Source organism: Anolis carolinensis, chromosome 4 (genome assembly GCF_035594765.1).
Source record: "Anolis carolinensis isolate JA03-04 chromosome 4, rAnoCar3.1.pri, whole genome shotgun sequence".
Lineage (NCBI taxonomy): Eukaryota > Metazoa > Chordata > Lepidosauria > Squamata > Dactyloidae > Anolis > Anolis carolinensis.
The window spans coordinates 210772434-210788641 of NC_085844.1; the positions used below are offsets into that span (position 1 = coordinate 210772434).

General features: G+C 45.3%; 2 protein-coding genes across 4 annotated transcripts in view; both read left to right on the plus strand.

Annotated features, from left to right (window-relative positions):
- Nucleotides 1-16208, plus strand: part of LOC103278744 (uncharacterized) — a 50740-nt gene that overhangs the window by 22855 nt on the left and 11677 nt on the right. The window lies entirely within an intron of this gene.
- On the plus strand, nt 13912-15749 carry LOC100563406 (small EDRK-rich factor 1). Its single transcript, XM_008109870.3, has one exon. It carries the CDS (start codon nt 13940-13942, stop codon nt 14171-14173), a length of 234 nt encoding a protein of 77 aa, XP_008108077.2. The 5' UTR covers nt 13912-13939; the 3' UTR covers nt 14174-15749.

Below are 16208 nucleotides of genomic sequence, written 5' to 3' on the forward strand. Positions count from 1 at the left end.
TTCACAATTTAATGAGTTGTTAAGGAACTCCATCCAGGCAAGTGAATTATGTCTGTCTGATACTTCTGCTCCCTCCAGATATTGTCAATTATTTCCAGGCTCTGCAGAAAACTATTCCATGGTTTGTTTTTTCTCTGGCATCTCAGTGAAATGACAAGACAGGGCGACTGAATTATTAGATGGAAAGGTCCATGTTTTGTTGAGTTTCTTCTGATAGGGTAGCCCACAACAACACACTGCTTCTAAATGCTGATTTAGTTGATATCATGATGTGTGAACCTAGCTAAGGACAGTTTTCCAGAATGAAGGACAATTTTTGAGGATAGGAAGAAACCCTTGTAATTCTGGTCTTCACCTAAATGTTCCGTGCTTCTTATTCCTTGTTCTTGCCAACTCACTCTTTCCTTTTCTCTCTCCTTTCTCAAGATCAAGTGAGAGCTTTGAAACTGCAGTAAAAATGGAATACCCCTTAGGGACTGGGATTGAAAAGATGCCATCAGTACTGACACTTCCAAAGGGTTATTTGCCTAGAACACTGTCATTATGAGATCTCTTTGGTGGATGTTTACATTGTGCTGCAGCATAAATCAGTGCCACAGTCAAATCTTTTGCTGAGGGAATGAATCTGTGTAGTCCTTGGAAGGAGACCTGAGTGTTTGAATGGGAGCATTTTTTGACAATTGATTACTATATATTGCTATATTTGCACTGCATTGCAATTTTAATACCCTTAAAATGAACACAGTGTCTGAAATACTCTGGAAGCTTCTTTATGGGGAATGATATATAGGTTGCTGTCTTATTAAAAACCAACAATTGGATACAATATTTAGAATTTACATGCTGTAATTTAGTTATATAAGCAATGTGTCCACTCCCAGAGCAACTTAGTGATATTAGGAATGAGACAGCCCTAAATGCAGATTTACTGTATACTCAGAGATAATCTAACAATATGTTACAAACAGAAAATGAATTGAGTAAAGTAGGGGAAATAAATCCAATCCAAGCCAGTGGTACGTCCAGGTCAGCAGATAGCATGTGCTGTAGACCATAGAGCACAACAGAAAGGCTGGTACTTCCTTTTTATCTGTTGGCTACAGCAGTTAGTCATTGAAGAGAGGGTGCTTCTCAACTGACAAGGGGAGATGCCTAACTAGTGGTTCCACTTGCTCCAGCTATTTAAGTTTGTCCTGAATCAGAGCTTTGATTACTGCAACCAGTATTTTCTATACTGTTTGACAGTCTATATATTAGCCTAAATATCAGAAGATGGACTTGTGAATGCCCTGGGCCTTTAAACATAGTGAATATATCAGTTTCCATCTTTTCACCTGATGCAATTTCATAACTATGACTTTAATAATAATAATATAATAATAATAATTATTTTATTCTTATATCCCGCCCCATCTCCCCGGAGGGACTCGGGGCGGCTTACATGGGGCCATGCCCAGACACGACAGCACAAACCAGATAAAACATTAAACTGAGCAGTAAAACTTCAACATGATTAAAAACAGTCATAAAAGTCAATATAGACAATAATATTAAAATCCCGATTTGGGTCAAAAGATCCAGGCCAAGGTGCAAAGCAATATCAAGTTATCAGGGAGGGATAATTATACAGCAGGTGTAATACTTAAAGTGCTGAATGAATCCTAAAAACAATCCAGAGGGTCTACTGCTTAATAGGTAAATATCCCACAAGGATCAGTCAACGAAGGCCTTCTGGAATAGCCAAGTTTTCAGGCTCTTCCTGAAAGAAAGTAGGGTAGGGGCCTGCCTAATCTCCCTGGGGAGCGAGTTCCACAGCCGGGGGGCCACGGCGGAGAAGGCCCTCTCCCTCGTCCCCACCAACCGCAACTGCGAAGTTGGTGGAAGCGAGAGGAGGGCCTCCCCCGACGAGCGAAGAGGCCGTGCGGGTTCATAGGGGGAAATGCGGTCTCGAAGGTAGGTGGGTCCCAAACCGTTTAGGGCTTTGTAGGTGATAACTTGCACCTTGAATTGGGCTCGGAAAATAAATGGCAGCCAGTGGAGCTCTTTAAACAGTGGCGTTGAGCGCGCCCTGTAATCTGCCCCAGTTAGAAACCTGGCTGCCGATCGTTGTACTAGTTGTAGTTTCCGAGCCGTCTTCAAAGGCAGCCCCACGTAGAGCGCATTGCAGTAATCCAGTCTAGAGGTAACTAAGGCATGGACCACCATGGTCAGATCTGACTTCTCGAGGTATGGTCGCAGCTGGCGCACAAGTTTTAGTTGTGCAAAGGCCCTCCCAGCCACGGCCGACACCTGGGCCTCAAGTGTCAGCGCAGAGTCCAGGAGGACCCCCAAGCTGCGGACCTGCGCCTTCAGGGGGAGTGCGACCCCGTCAAGCACAGGTTGCCACCCAATACCCCGATCAGACGTACGACTGACCTGGAGGACCTCTGTCTTGTCAGGATTGAGCTTCAGCTTGTTCGCCCTCATCCAGGCCAATACAGCGGCCAGACACTGGTCCAGTATCCGAGGAGCTTCCTTGGAATTAGGTGGAAAGGAGTAGTAGAGTTGGGTGTCATCCGCGTAGAGATGGCACCGCACTCCAAAACTCCGGATGACCTCACCCAGCGGTTTCATGGCTTTATTAGTCAATCTTCTTTGCAGACTGTAACAGATTTGCAGCAGATCTTTTGGGCTGCAAAGGTGGTGACCTTTATTGTAATAGGTGAAATTTTATCTGCCAAGAGGACATGAATGACATAAAGCAACACTCAAACAGGTCTTTTAAAAGTTCTCAGAAGAAATGAGTCCCGATGCAACCAGATTTGGGGCAGTGTAGTTAATAGTGACTAGGTATTCTGCTTCCCCAGAGCTACTGATATATATCCATGATATATAAGGGACTCCTTTATACTTTCCTTCCAAGTAAGTTTAAGACATTGATAGAAAGGAAAACACAGCAAAAAAAAATTTCTAAATGCAACAAAGGTTCAGTTTTGGAAGTGGTGTATATTCTTTCTTGTCTCTTTAAAAGGCTAAACCATTTGGAGGACATTTAAATCAACTAGAGAGCATATTTTCATACATATTTAGTGATATATATATATATATCTATGTATTGTGTAGTTTTACAATGGAGTAAATAACAAAACTACTGAAACAAATCATACCCAATTTGGCCAGAAAAGACATAGTCATCCAGTCATCTTTCAAACAAAATAAAACAAAAAAACCCTAGAAAAAGAAAGCCCAAATTAGCGGACGAGAAAGAGCTGTTTTCTCCCTTTAGAAACTTTAGGCCCCACCCACTTCATATCCTAGCAATTCCCTCAGCCAAAATGGCACCCAGGGCACAGGCAGACCTCATCCACACTGCCTATAAAATTCTGGATTATATGGCAGTGTAGACTCAAGTCCCTCCCACACAGCTATATAACCCAGAATGAAAAGACACATAATCCACAGTATCTGCTTTGAACTGGATTATCTTGAGTCCACACTGCCATATAACCCAGTTCAGTGTGGATTTTATACAGCTGTGTAGAACGGGCCTCATATAATCCAGTTCTAAGCAGATAATAGAAGATTATAAATATATAACAATTACTGTGGTATAAAAATACAGAACAATATAATCTCTAAAATCAGGACAGTAAATAAAGAACAACACTCTGAAAACAGGGAAATTCCAGACAGGAAAAAACCAGGGCCAGCTAACACCTCCCAACAAAGGATTCCCCCAGGCAGGAAGTATCCAGGCTTTGAAGCTGCAAGGCCATTAAATGCTAATCAAGGTGACTAATTGCAGCATTCATACTTGCTGCACTGAGACTATTAATTGCCATTCAACCTGGGCAACCAAGGATTCCACAAGATAGAAAGCGGCCAGACTTGCAAGCAGCAAGACTATTCAGTGCAATTCAAGCTGGCCAAACAATGATTCCCCTACAAAGCAGGCTTCAAAGCGGCTCTCTGATTGAGGGTGCTACTCCAACTCACCAAACAAGGATTCCCCTAGCCAGTCATTGAAGCTAGGTAGCAAGCAGCCAGTCTTTGAAGTAGTGAGGCTATTCATTGCAATTCTAGCAGCCCAAAAAACCATTCCCCTAGAAAGCAAGTACCCAGCCTTCCAAGCAGCAAGCCTATTCCATTGCATCCCAGCTCACCAAACATGGATTCCTAAAAGAAGAAAACAGCCAGGCTTTGAGGCTGCAAGGCTATTTACTGCTATTCCACCTGGCCAACAAATGATTCCCATAAGCCACAGCAACGTGTGGCCAGGCAGAGCTTTGTGTGTGTGTGTGTGTGTGTGTGTGTGTGTGTGTGTATATATATATATATATATATATATATATATATATATATATATATACAGTAGAGTCTCACTTATCCAACATAAACGGGCCGGCAGAATGTTGGATAAGCGAATATGTTGGATAACAAGGAGAGATTAATGAGAAGCATATTAGACACCAAATTAAGTTATGATTTTACAAATTAAGCACCAAAACATCATGTTATACAACAAATTTGACAGAAAAAGTAGTTCAATACACAGTAATGCTATGTAGTAATTATTGTATTTACGAATTTAGCACCAAAATATCATGATGTATTGAAAACATTGACTACAAAAATGCGTTGGATAATCCAGAATGTTGGATAAGCGAGTGTTGGATAAGTGAGACTCTACTGTATATATATATATGGGTAAAGGAAAAGGTAAAAGTTTCCCCTGACGTTGAGTCCAGTCATGTCTGACTCTGGCGGTTGGTGCTCATCTCCATTTCTAAGTCAAAGAGCTAGCGTTGTTCGTAGACACCTCCAAGGTTATGTGGCCAGCATGTCAGGACCCAGGCTGCAGAGCACCAATAACCATGCGCAGAGACCAGAATCTATCTAATATCTTTATTAAAGGAATATATAAAGTCAATAAAAACAAGTGAAGAATATAGTTCAGAAGTAGACCTTTCAGGAAAGGTCAAATATAGTCCAGGAAAACAATGTCCAATATGAGATATTAAAGTCCAAAGTTATAATCCACTTCACCGAAACACACACTATTCGACAAGCAATAGTGTGGGGAACTGTCCATAGTCTTTGAGGCTTAAGGTAAATCCGAAGGAAACTGGAAAACAAGGCTTGAATCAGAGAAGCAAGGTCCGTGGTTTAAAACGCAAGGCAAGGCAAGACTTGAAACTTGGCAAGATCAAACTTGAAACAAGGCAAACATGAATCAAAAACTGAGTCCATAGAAGTCCATGGTACAAGGCTGGGCTGGAAACTTGATCCGGGATCTGGGAACTGGAGTACGAAGTCTACACACGATCTCACTCCTCAAGCTGACGAATTGACTCCGCAAGGATTCCTTTGCGGGCAACCACCTATATAGGATCTTGTTTTCCCGCCAAGGAACACTTTCTCTGGGGAACAAGAAACGAAACCTATACTGTGTCCAGATGCATGACTCCTTAAAGTTTCCCAAGGGAAGCAGACTTAATCAGCTAATTGTCTGGCAGCTATCCTGGCGCTCCGGCGAGTCGCCTCTCGAGCGCCCCTATCTTGATTATAATAATCCCGGCGAGAAAATGGGGGAGATTTCTGCTCAAGGCTTGTTTGGCTGACTTCTTGTGGGCAAACATCTTGCAGGTGCAAGGGGTCCAATTCTGGCTGAAATGGTGGGAAACCCAAGTTTTCCTCTTCATCTGCCTCAATAGTACCAGGAACGGGACTACATGGCCCATGAGTCATCACACTATCCCCGCCCTCAAGGCCCCCCTCAAACAAGGCCCCTCCTCCCAAGGTGCGGGGCCGCGGCTTGGCAGGGTAGGCCTGATGGAAGCAACGGACTAAATCGGGGGCATGGACTGTGGAAGCGTCTTCCCAAGAGCGTTCTTCGGGGCCAAAACCCACCCAGTCAATGAGATACTGAAGGCGGCGGCGGTGGAAGCGAGAATCAAAAATGTCCTGAACCTCAAATTCCTCCTCCCCATCCACCAAAACAGGAGTGGGGGCCGGCCGGTCTGCATCAGGGCGCACACCATCCGCCGGAAGGAGCAGGGAGCGATGAAACACTGGATGAATGCGCATAGAGCGCGGAAGTTGGAGTTTGAAAGTCACGGGGTTAAGTTGCGCCACCACTGGATAGGGACCAATGAAACGGGCATCTAGCTTCCGGCAGGGACGGTGGGAGGGCAAAAAGTGAGTGGACAGAAGAACCCGATCTCCTACCTTGATTTCGGGGCCCGGCTGGCGATGATGGTCAGCGTGGCATTTATAGTCCTCCTTGGCTTGGTCCAGTTGCTGGAGCAATAGTTGTTGCACCGCTGTGAGTTCTTGCAGCCAGTCCTCCGCTGCGGGGACTTCTGAGGTTTCAATGACAGGAGGAAAGAAACGTGGATGGAAGCCGTAGTTTGCAAAGAACGGGGTTTCCTTAGTTGAAGCCTGGACACCATTGTTGTAGGCAAACTCTGACAGAGGCAACAGGAAAGCCCAATTGTCCTGCTGGTAGTTTACATAACAGCGAAGGTATTGTTCCAAAGTGGCATTGGTGCGCTCAGTTTGCCCATCCATTTGGGGATGGTGAGCTGAAGATAAACGAGAGTCTATGCCCAATAGTTTTTGTAGTGCCTTCCAGAAACGAGAGGTGAATTGAGACCCACGGTCTGTGACTAAACTATTGGGCAATCCATGTAGTCTGAAAACATGCTGAAGGAATAAATCTGCAGTCTCTTTGGCCGTGGGGAGGCCATCGCAGGGAATGAAATGGGCCAACTTGGTAAAAAGGTCCACCACCACTAGGATCGTGGTGAATCCAAGGGAAGGTGGTAGGTCAGTGATAAAATCCGCAGAAATTATCTCCCATGGACGAGATGGAGTAGGAAGGGGATGCAGTAGCCCTGAGGGCTTCTCCCTTCTTGTCTTGGAATGCTGGCATACCGGGCAGGTATTGACATATTTTTCCACATCCTTGCGGATTTTGGGCCACCAAAAATCTCGTAGGATCAAATGCATGGTTTTAAATAGTCCAAAATGCCCTGCTGGCTTGCAGTCATGACACAGGCGAAGTGCCTTTTCTCTGCCTGGTCCTGGGGGGATGTAGACATGATTTCTGTAGCATAATAGTCCATCCTTAAGTGAGAAAGGGAAACGTAGTCCTTGGCGAATTTGATCTTGAGCCCAGGCGTCTGCTTGTTGACTGGCTCTAATTTCTTGAGCACAAAGGGGTCCTGGAGTAGAGGGAGTTGGGTCAACTGCAGTGGATTTGGTGTTTCCCACTGTGAGCGTGGCAAAGTTTTCAGGCTGTAGCAATTGAGATTCGAAGGTTTCTCTGCGCCCTGCAGCATACTCTGGTTTCCGTGAAAGAGCATCTGCTTGCTTGGTCTGAGCAGGGGTTACATAATGGATCTGGAAGTCAAAACGCTCAAAAAACAACGCCCAGCGCTGCTGCCTCTGATTTAACTTGCGAGCAGTCCTTAGATGTTCCAAATTACGATGGTCAGTATGAACCTCAATGGGAAATTTGGCCCCTTCTAACCAATGTCTCCAATTTTCAAAGGCTGCCTTTATGGCCAAAAGTTCCTTTTCCCAAATAGTGTAATTTCTCTCTGGGGCTGTTAGTTGACGGGAGTAAAAGGCACAAGGGTAAAGATGTTCTCCCACTGGTTGCATGAGTACAGCCCCAATTGCCACATCGGAGGTGTCAGCCTGCACAACAAAAGGGGTTTTAGGATCAGGGTGCTGTAGAATTGGCTGGGACGTGAATAACTTCTTTAGTTGCTGGAACCCTTCCTCTGCTTGCTCCGTCCAGCGGAAGGGCTGTTTTCCACGGATGCAGCTGGTGATTAGGTCAGACCAGCGGGCAAAGTCTGGAATGAACTTGCGGTAGTAGTTCGCGAACCCCAAGAAACACTGCACCTCTTTCTTGTTGGTTGGCGCCCGCCATTCCAATACTGTTGAAATCTTTGCCGGGTCCATGGAGAGCCCTTGTGGCGAGACACGGTATCCCAGGAATTCTACCTCTTGTAGATCAAAAGCGCATTTTTCCAACTTGGCATATAGTCCATGATCCCGCAATCGTTGTAACACCATTCTGACGTGTTTCTCATGTTCTGATTGTGATCTAGAAAACACCAAAAAATCGTCCAAGTAGATGATCAAGAACCGATCTAGATAATCCTGAAAGATATCATTGACAAAGTGCTGGAACGTTGCGGAAGCTCCACATAAACCGTAATTCATGACTAGGGACTCGAATAATCCGAATTTAGTCTGGAAGGCGGTTTTCCACTCGTCCCCCTCCCTGATGCGAACTAGATTGTAAGCCCCCCGAAGATCCAGCTTGGTGTAAACCTTGGCCCCTCGACGCCGGTCTAATAGGTCCGAGATCAAAGGCAGGGGATAGCGGTTCCGCTTAGTGATATTGTTCAATGCTCTATAGTCCACAACTAAGCGTAGGTCCCCTGACTTCTTTTTCACAAACATCACTGGGGAAGCGGCTGGGGATTGAGAGGGTCTGATGAACCCCTTGCGGAGGTTTGACTCTATGAACTCCCTGAGAGCTTCTTGCTCTGGTTCAGTCAGGGAGTAGAGGTGTCCTCGCGGGATCGGGGCCCCCTCCACCAAGTCAATGGCACAATCATAGGGCCTATGCGGGGGTAGTTTCTCGGCTTCCTTTTCATTGAAAACATCCCAAAAGTCTGAGTATTTCTTGGGCAAGGTGATGGTGGGTTCAGCGTCTGTGGCATGGCAGACCTTGGCTACAAGACAATGGTTTTGGCAATATTTAGAAGCAAACTGCAGTTCTCTGTTGGTCCAGGAGATGTTTGGGTCGTGGAGTGTCAGCCATGGAATTCCCAAAATCACAGGGAAGTGAGGAACCTCGGTAACAAAGAAGGAAATCTCTTCCATGTGTTCCCTTGTCCACATTCTGGTGGGTTCAGACCATTGGCTTACTGGACCTGTCTTTAGGGGGCGGCCATCTATGGCTTGCACCACCCGGGCGTTCTTGAAATCATGATATTGTAATCCCAGAGAGTCGGCATACTCTCTATCGATGAAATTGTTTGTTGCTCCTGAGTCTATCATGGCATGGATCATGACGGGTCCTTTTTTCGCTGACCACAAGGTGACCACTAGGAGAAATAGGACCCTGGTTGGCGGCTCTTGAGTGGGGTTTCTGACCGGGTTGGCGAGCCTCTCTACGCCCGGTTGCTGGCTTCCCCCGCCGGCTTTGCGCCTGCCGCCTCGGCCGTCTCCGTCTCCACGGAGGACGCCGCCGCCAAACGAGCGGCGGGCTTTCTTTTGGCTGGACACTCTCTGGCAAAGTGGCCCCCGTTTCCGCAGTACCAACAGAGGTTTAAACGTTGGCGGCGGGCCTTCTCGGCAACATCTAATCTGGGACGCACATTGCCCAACTGCATCGGCTCCTCCTCGTTTCCTCGGGGGTATGGGGCTGGTGGCGGGGGTCTCCACACTGGACGTGGTTGGATGCCGGCGGGAGCGGGAGGTTTCACTCCTGCTCTTCCACTCTGGCCTCGGAGCCACTGTTTTCTGTTGGCAAGCATGACTTCGGCTCGTAAACATTGGTCAATAAGAGAGTTTGGAGGATCCACCTTGGAGATTTCTTCCAGCATCTCAATGTTGAGACCCTCACGAAACTGTCCTCTGAGGACTACGTCATTCCAACCGGTGTTTTGGGCCAGCACTCGGAACTCTGCTATGTACTGGGACAAGGGCCTGTCCCCTTGGAAAAGGCGCCAGAGTTTATGGCCGGCCGCCTCTAGATTGTCCTCGATCCCCCAAGTCGCCTTAAGGTGATTCAGGAAGTTTTGTGCGAACTTAGGTGCGGGGAGGCTTCATCAAATAGCGCCGTCGCCCAATTGGCCGCTGGCCCTTCTAGGAGACTGTAAATCCATGCCACCTTGACGTCTTCTTGGGGAAACTCAGCATGACGGGCTTCTAGGTATGCCTGGCATTGGCGACGGAAAACATGAACCTTGGAAGCTTCTCCAGAAAACTTGGTTGGTAGCGCCAGGGCAGGGAGACGGGCTTCGCGTTCCTTCAAGCCCCGTATTTCTCCCTCCTGCGTATGGAGTGTATCACGGATTCTGTCCACTTCATCCTTGGAGATGGTGTAGCTGAGTGGTTGGGCTTCCGCCCCGGTTCCAGTAGACATTCTGGCCTAGGTTAATTGGTACTTAAGGTGGCGGAGTCAAACTGTCAGGACCCAGGCTGCAGAGCACCAATAACCATGCGCAGAGACCAGAATCTATCTAATATCTTTATTAAAGGAATATATAAAGTCAATGAAAACAAGTGAAGAATATAGTTCAGAAGTAGACCTTTCAGGAAAGGTCAAATATAGTCCAGGAAAACAATGTCCAATATGAGATATCAAAGTCCAAAGTTATAATCCACTTCACCGAAACACACACTATTCGACAAGCAATAGTGTGGGGAACTGTCCATAGTCTTTGAGGCTTAAGGTAAATCCGAAGGAAACTGGAAAACAAGGCTTGAATCAGAGAAGCAAGGTCCGTGGTTTAAAACGCAAGGCAAGGCAAGACTTGAAACTTGGCAAGATCAAACTTGAAACAAGGCAAACATGAATCAAAAACTGAGTCCATAGAAGTCCATGGTACAAGGCTGGGCTGGAAACTTGATCCGGGATCTGGGAACTGGAGTACGAAGTCTACACACGATCTCACTCCTCAAGCCGACGGATTGACTCCGCAAGGATTCCTTTGCGGGCAAACACCTATATAGGATCTTGTTTTCCTGCCAAGGAACACTTTCTCTGGGGAACAAGAAACGAAACCTATACTGTGTCCAGATGCATGACTCCTTAAAGTTTCCCAAGGGAAGCAGACTTAATCAGCTAATTGTCTGGCAGCTATCCTGGCGCTCCGGCGAGTCGGCTCTCGAGCGCCCCTATCTTGATTATAATAATCCCGGCGAGAAAATGGGGGAGATTTCTGCTCAAGGCTTGTTTGGCTGACTTCTTGTGGGCAAACATCTTGCAGGTGCAAGGGGTCCAATTCTGGCTGAAACGGTGGGAAACCCAAGTTTTCCTCTTCATCTGCCTCAATAGTACCAGGAACGGGACTACATGGCCCATGAGTCATCACACAGCATGACTGCAAGGAGTCATTCATATATATGTGTGTGTGTGTGTGTGTGTATGTGTATGTATACACATACAGGAGCCGGGCTGTGGCGCAGCTAGCTAGTAACCAGCTGCTATAAATCACTACTGACCAAGAGGTCATGAGTTCGAAGCCCGGGTCAGGTTAAGCCTCCGACCATTAATAGCCCCGGCTTGCTATTGACCTATGCAGCCCCGAAAGACAGTTGCACCTGTCAACTGTCCCGCTTTATGCGGGAGGCTAATTTACAACACCATAAAACTGCCAGCAAAACACGAGGAAAGGAATGCGGAAATACAGCCACTACTGAACGGTGAAGCAACAGCTCCCCCTGTGGCCGGAATCGTGAAGCTGGAAAAAGTTAAAAATGCCTCTGAGTCTGTCTAATGTATATTGTTTGTCTGTTGGCATTGAATGTTTGCCATATATGTGTTCATTGTAATCCGCCCTGAGTCCCCTTCAGGGTGAGAAGGGCGGAATATAAATACTGTAAATAAATAAACCTCTAATAAATTTTCTCTATGGGTTAAAAATATTGGTATCATCACAATAAAGCGGTGACAACATTGCCTACAAATCCATTGGCTTATGTCCCCATATCACAGTCCCTCAGGGAATCCTTTAGCTATGGTACTTTTTTATGTCAGAACTTACTGAGGAACATCCACTGACCCTTCCAAAAGTTTGAACTGATTTTGCTGTCCTTCAAGTTAGAAGTTGTGCTCTCTCAGGATAAAGTTTCTAATTGCCATTATGAGAAAAATGACACACATCTAGTATTTAGTTTCAGTGTAACTGTAGACTTTGGGAGCAGGAATTGTATTTGTTTTGAAATCCGAACAATTCAATTCAGCCTTCCATTTTTTTGGCCATCTCTCACTGATTATTATTTTTTTTTTGCATGAGAATTTTGTGTTTGTAATAGTAACAGTGCCTTCTCTTTTGCTTTTTTTTTTTTTCTTCTCTCCCAAAATGAGAAGGCATAGCTTGATTTTGGCACACTAATTCAAATAGCTATTACTGACTTTTTTGTCACATTTTCATGCAGGCAAAGATATGAAGGCTGTATACCAAGCAGTTAAAAAGCAGAAGCTACAGGGCGTGATGTCTGTTCTATAAATAACTATATAAAGAGGTGATAAATATTTTCAGAGGTAATTCACACTGTTCAATTAATTCACCCTCTAAAAGGCCACTGCCCAGCAACTATCACCTCAGATGTTGGCAATAGTAAGCATGCAGTACTTTGCTTGCAGTACTTCAGTTTAAGTAGGGGGATTGTGGACATGATCTTATCATTACATGGTGGGTTACCGATAAAATCTGAATACATACACCCTAGCTCTGTGGAAGATTTCAACTAGAGCTGACACTATGGAGAATGTATGGGTGTTGACGGTAAACAAATACTACTGCTGGCAGTATGAAAGGGCAGCCTCTTGTGGGATTGCTCCCTCAGGAATGCCAAGAGCTGTTTGGAGTATATGCACCCAGCAGGGATCAGATATTAAGCATTTTGCTGACTGGTTGTTTCAAGGCTTCCTTGTCCCAAAGATGTGTTTGTCTTATCTGCTTTTTCCAAATAATATGAGCATTCTTATATCCTGTTTCCCCAAAAATAAGACAATGTCTTATATTAATTTTTGCTCCCAAAGCTGTGCTAGGTCTTATTTTCAGGGGATGTCTTATTTTTCTATGAAGACGAATTCACATTCCCATGCTGGGGCTGTTGAGGCTTAGCCTGGGGCTGCTGCTGCCTCCTCCACCGGCATCCTCCACTCAGTCACAGCATGGCCCTGCCGCCTCCCACCTCCTTCTCTGGCCACGGAGCCTGCATTTCCCCACACCCTGGCTACCTTTAGCCCAAACTCAGTGGGGAGAGCAAGCTCGGAGGCTCTGGTGGGGAAGGCAGCAGCAGAAGCGACGCTGCACTGCACTCATCCTCGTCCTTCGGCCGGACCTCCGAGAGTCTGCCTGCTCGTCCTTCCCTCCCTTCCTCCCTTCCTTCCTTCCTCCCTTCCTTCCTTCCTTCCTTCCTTCCTTCCTTCCTTCCTTCCTTCCTTCCTTCCTTCCTTCTGTCCCTCCCTCCCTCCCTCCTTTTCTTTCCCTGAATGTGGCCTCCTCTTTGTCTGCTCAGCCTGCCATCCTGTCAGCTCCCTCTGCCGCATCCCATTGGCGCCTGGCCCTGCCATCTTCCCTCTTGCGCCGTCCTTTTCTCCTCAGGAAGGAAGGAAGGCAGGGAGGGAGGACGAGAGAAGAACCACTGCTGAATGCTTTGGTGTTGTGTTTGGCAGGCATATTTCCAGACAAAAACTTTGCTCGGTCTTATTTTCAGGGGATGTCTTATTTTCGGGGAAACACGGTATTTGTTCAGTTCCTGGGCTTCATATTGTCCTTAAATTTATATGTGATTCTGAAATGTAGACTGTTGAAGGTCCAATTTGTAGATTTTCTTCACAGCCAGGGTGGGGAAAATGTGGCAGGTAATTTACATGAAGATTCATGGCCATATGTGGCCTCAGGGCCATTTTTGTGGCCCTAGGGTCATTTTTGCTCCACATTTGCCTCCTAGGGACATGGGGATATTGGTGCCATGTTTTCTGTAAAGAAACTTTAGACTCGGAGAGGACTAGTTTAAAGTAGCTGTGTCCCTATGGGGGCTAATGCACTCCCGCTAGCTGACCATAGTCCACCCCTAGTTTCAAGCTTTCCTCTTCCCACTGCCCAGATTTTTAGAAGTGGACATCTGTATTGTGTCATTGAGCTTTGTATGAAGGGATGGCAAGTATTTAGCATCCAGGCTTGAGCTTTGAAAAATGGCATTTCTTGACAGTTGTCGTCACTGGGGTTATTGTTTTGCCATGGTCCGTGGGAACCAGCGTGAACTTGCCCGCCAGATAAACATGAAGAAAGCCCAAGAATTGAATAAAGGCAAAAGAAAAGAGGATGCTCTCTCAGCTACCCAGAGGAAGCAAAGAGATTCTGAAATGATGCAGCAAAAGCAAAAAGCAGCTAATGAGAAGAAGACTGTTCAGGGAGGAGCAAAATAATACATGGCAACACAAAGGACCAAATAATGCTGCAGTGCATCTCAAAAATATCTTGCCCAAAAAAAACATATTTCTAAAAGTAGCCAGCCATTAAATGGTTAATGTTTATCTTCTACTTATTCACTTGTCCAGTATGCATTTATTTTAGAATATCTGGTTAATGTAGTGCAGTTGCAGCTGACTTGTCTTTATTCAAATTACTAGAATCTCTTCAAATAAAATTGCATTCTAAGTTGTTTATTCCTTTTGCATGTCTATTAGTAATGGTAGCAGTAGTTTAACTGCAGTTTTCATTTTTAAAATGTTGGCTCAGTAAAATAACTTGTGTGACTGTACCAGTTATTAAGTATGAAAGTAGACTTGGAAATTTATATGGCATCTCTTTAACATTCAGAGGTATGCCTCTTTAAAGCCCAAGGTTCTCTCCTTGCTTTCCACTTTGTAAAGGTCAGCTGTAAAGTTAATCATAAATTATTTTTACAATAAAATGTTGCATGAAATACTGTGTAGTTTCGAATTGGGCACTCAAGGCAGCTGTAACATGTTTTCAGATGTTGCTGACAGATTTCCACAATTTAGAGTTTATATTTTATTTTGTGTCAAAAGCATTGCATAATAAATAAGTTTAAAAGTGATAAAATAAAGGAATCACAAACAGCTAAATAGTTTTGGACCAAAAGCGGGCAACATCAATCACATTGTCTGTAGCTTTAAATAACAACTCCTCCATGCATGAGGCAGGGCATTGTGGGCAAGCATACATATGAGGAGTTGTTTGTTCAGCTCCACAGTCACACAAGGTGGAGGATTCTTCTAGGTAGTGCCATCTTGCCAGGTTGTCTTTTGATCTTCCCACTCTACTTCTGAGTCTGTTTAGGGACTTCCAAGTTGCCCATTCTTGGTTTGCCCCTGGAGGCAGACTCTCATGGGGGGCCATCCAGTTGGAATTGCCTGGTTTAGCTGCCCAGAGGGACACCCTTGCTGTTGCTGAGGGAACATCAAGAGGAGTGGTGGTTCTCATGAAGCTTTTCCTTGATTTGAGTCTACTGGGAGAGGGCTGATAGTCATGCAGTGGATGGCTTTCACAATATTCGATCTTATTTCTCTCACAGTTAGCAGCAACTTCCGGTCACACATCGGGGGGGGGGGGGGATGCCAGCGGACTTGTAGAGTTTATCAACAGGTGTAGGTTTAAGGCATCCTGTGATTATTCTGCATGTTTCGTTCAATGCTATGTTCACCTGCTTTGCATGGACAGACTTGTGCCAGAGAGGACAGGCGTACTCAGCAGTTGGGAAAGACAAGGCCAGGACTGATGTTCTTATTAATTGTGGGTTTGCACCCCATGCATTGCCAGTAAGTTTCCGCAGGACGTTGTTGTGTGTAGGTACTTTGTGCTTGGAGTTTAGAGTTTAGTCCCTTGGTTAGCATAATCAAATAACTTAACTTCTGTCATGTGTTCTAATTGCAGCCTGAATACGTTACAATGGCATAACATTCTCTAATATTTACTATGTAAAACTGCAATTAAAGTCTGTAATCTGAATGCAAATATAAGCATTATCTTTTGATTAAAGCTTGATTGATTGTAAATATCATAGAGAGGAAACAAATTCTTGGCTATGTTCAGATTGACTCCTTTCTGTATTGTAGTATTGATCCTACTAGAAATAAAAAAAATTGCATTTCTGAACTCCAACTCCCAGAGTGTCTCAGATATTTTGGTTTGGGGCTGTTGGATTCTGGCCATGCTGGGTAGGGATTCTTGGAGTTCTAGTCTCGAGTAATTTAACCAGCTTTAGTGTGAAGCAGTCTCACTCACAACATGCCCTGGGTATGTCAGACTTTTTGCCTATTTTGAGAAGTATTGTCTTTTCCATTTGAGAGCAATTCTGCAGTAGCAAAAGAAGAAAAAAGGTTTCACTTCAGCCCTGCCCTGAACTGAACTGGTAGTGTGTGGTAGAAACTGACCATAAAGTCAACCTGGAGGTCCTAGAGGTACCTAGAGAGCTGTCCTATCTTGGCATATCCTGAT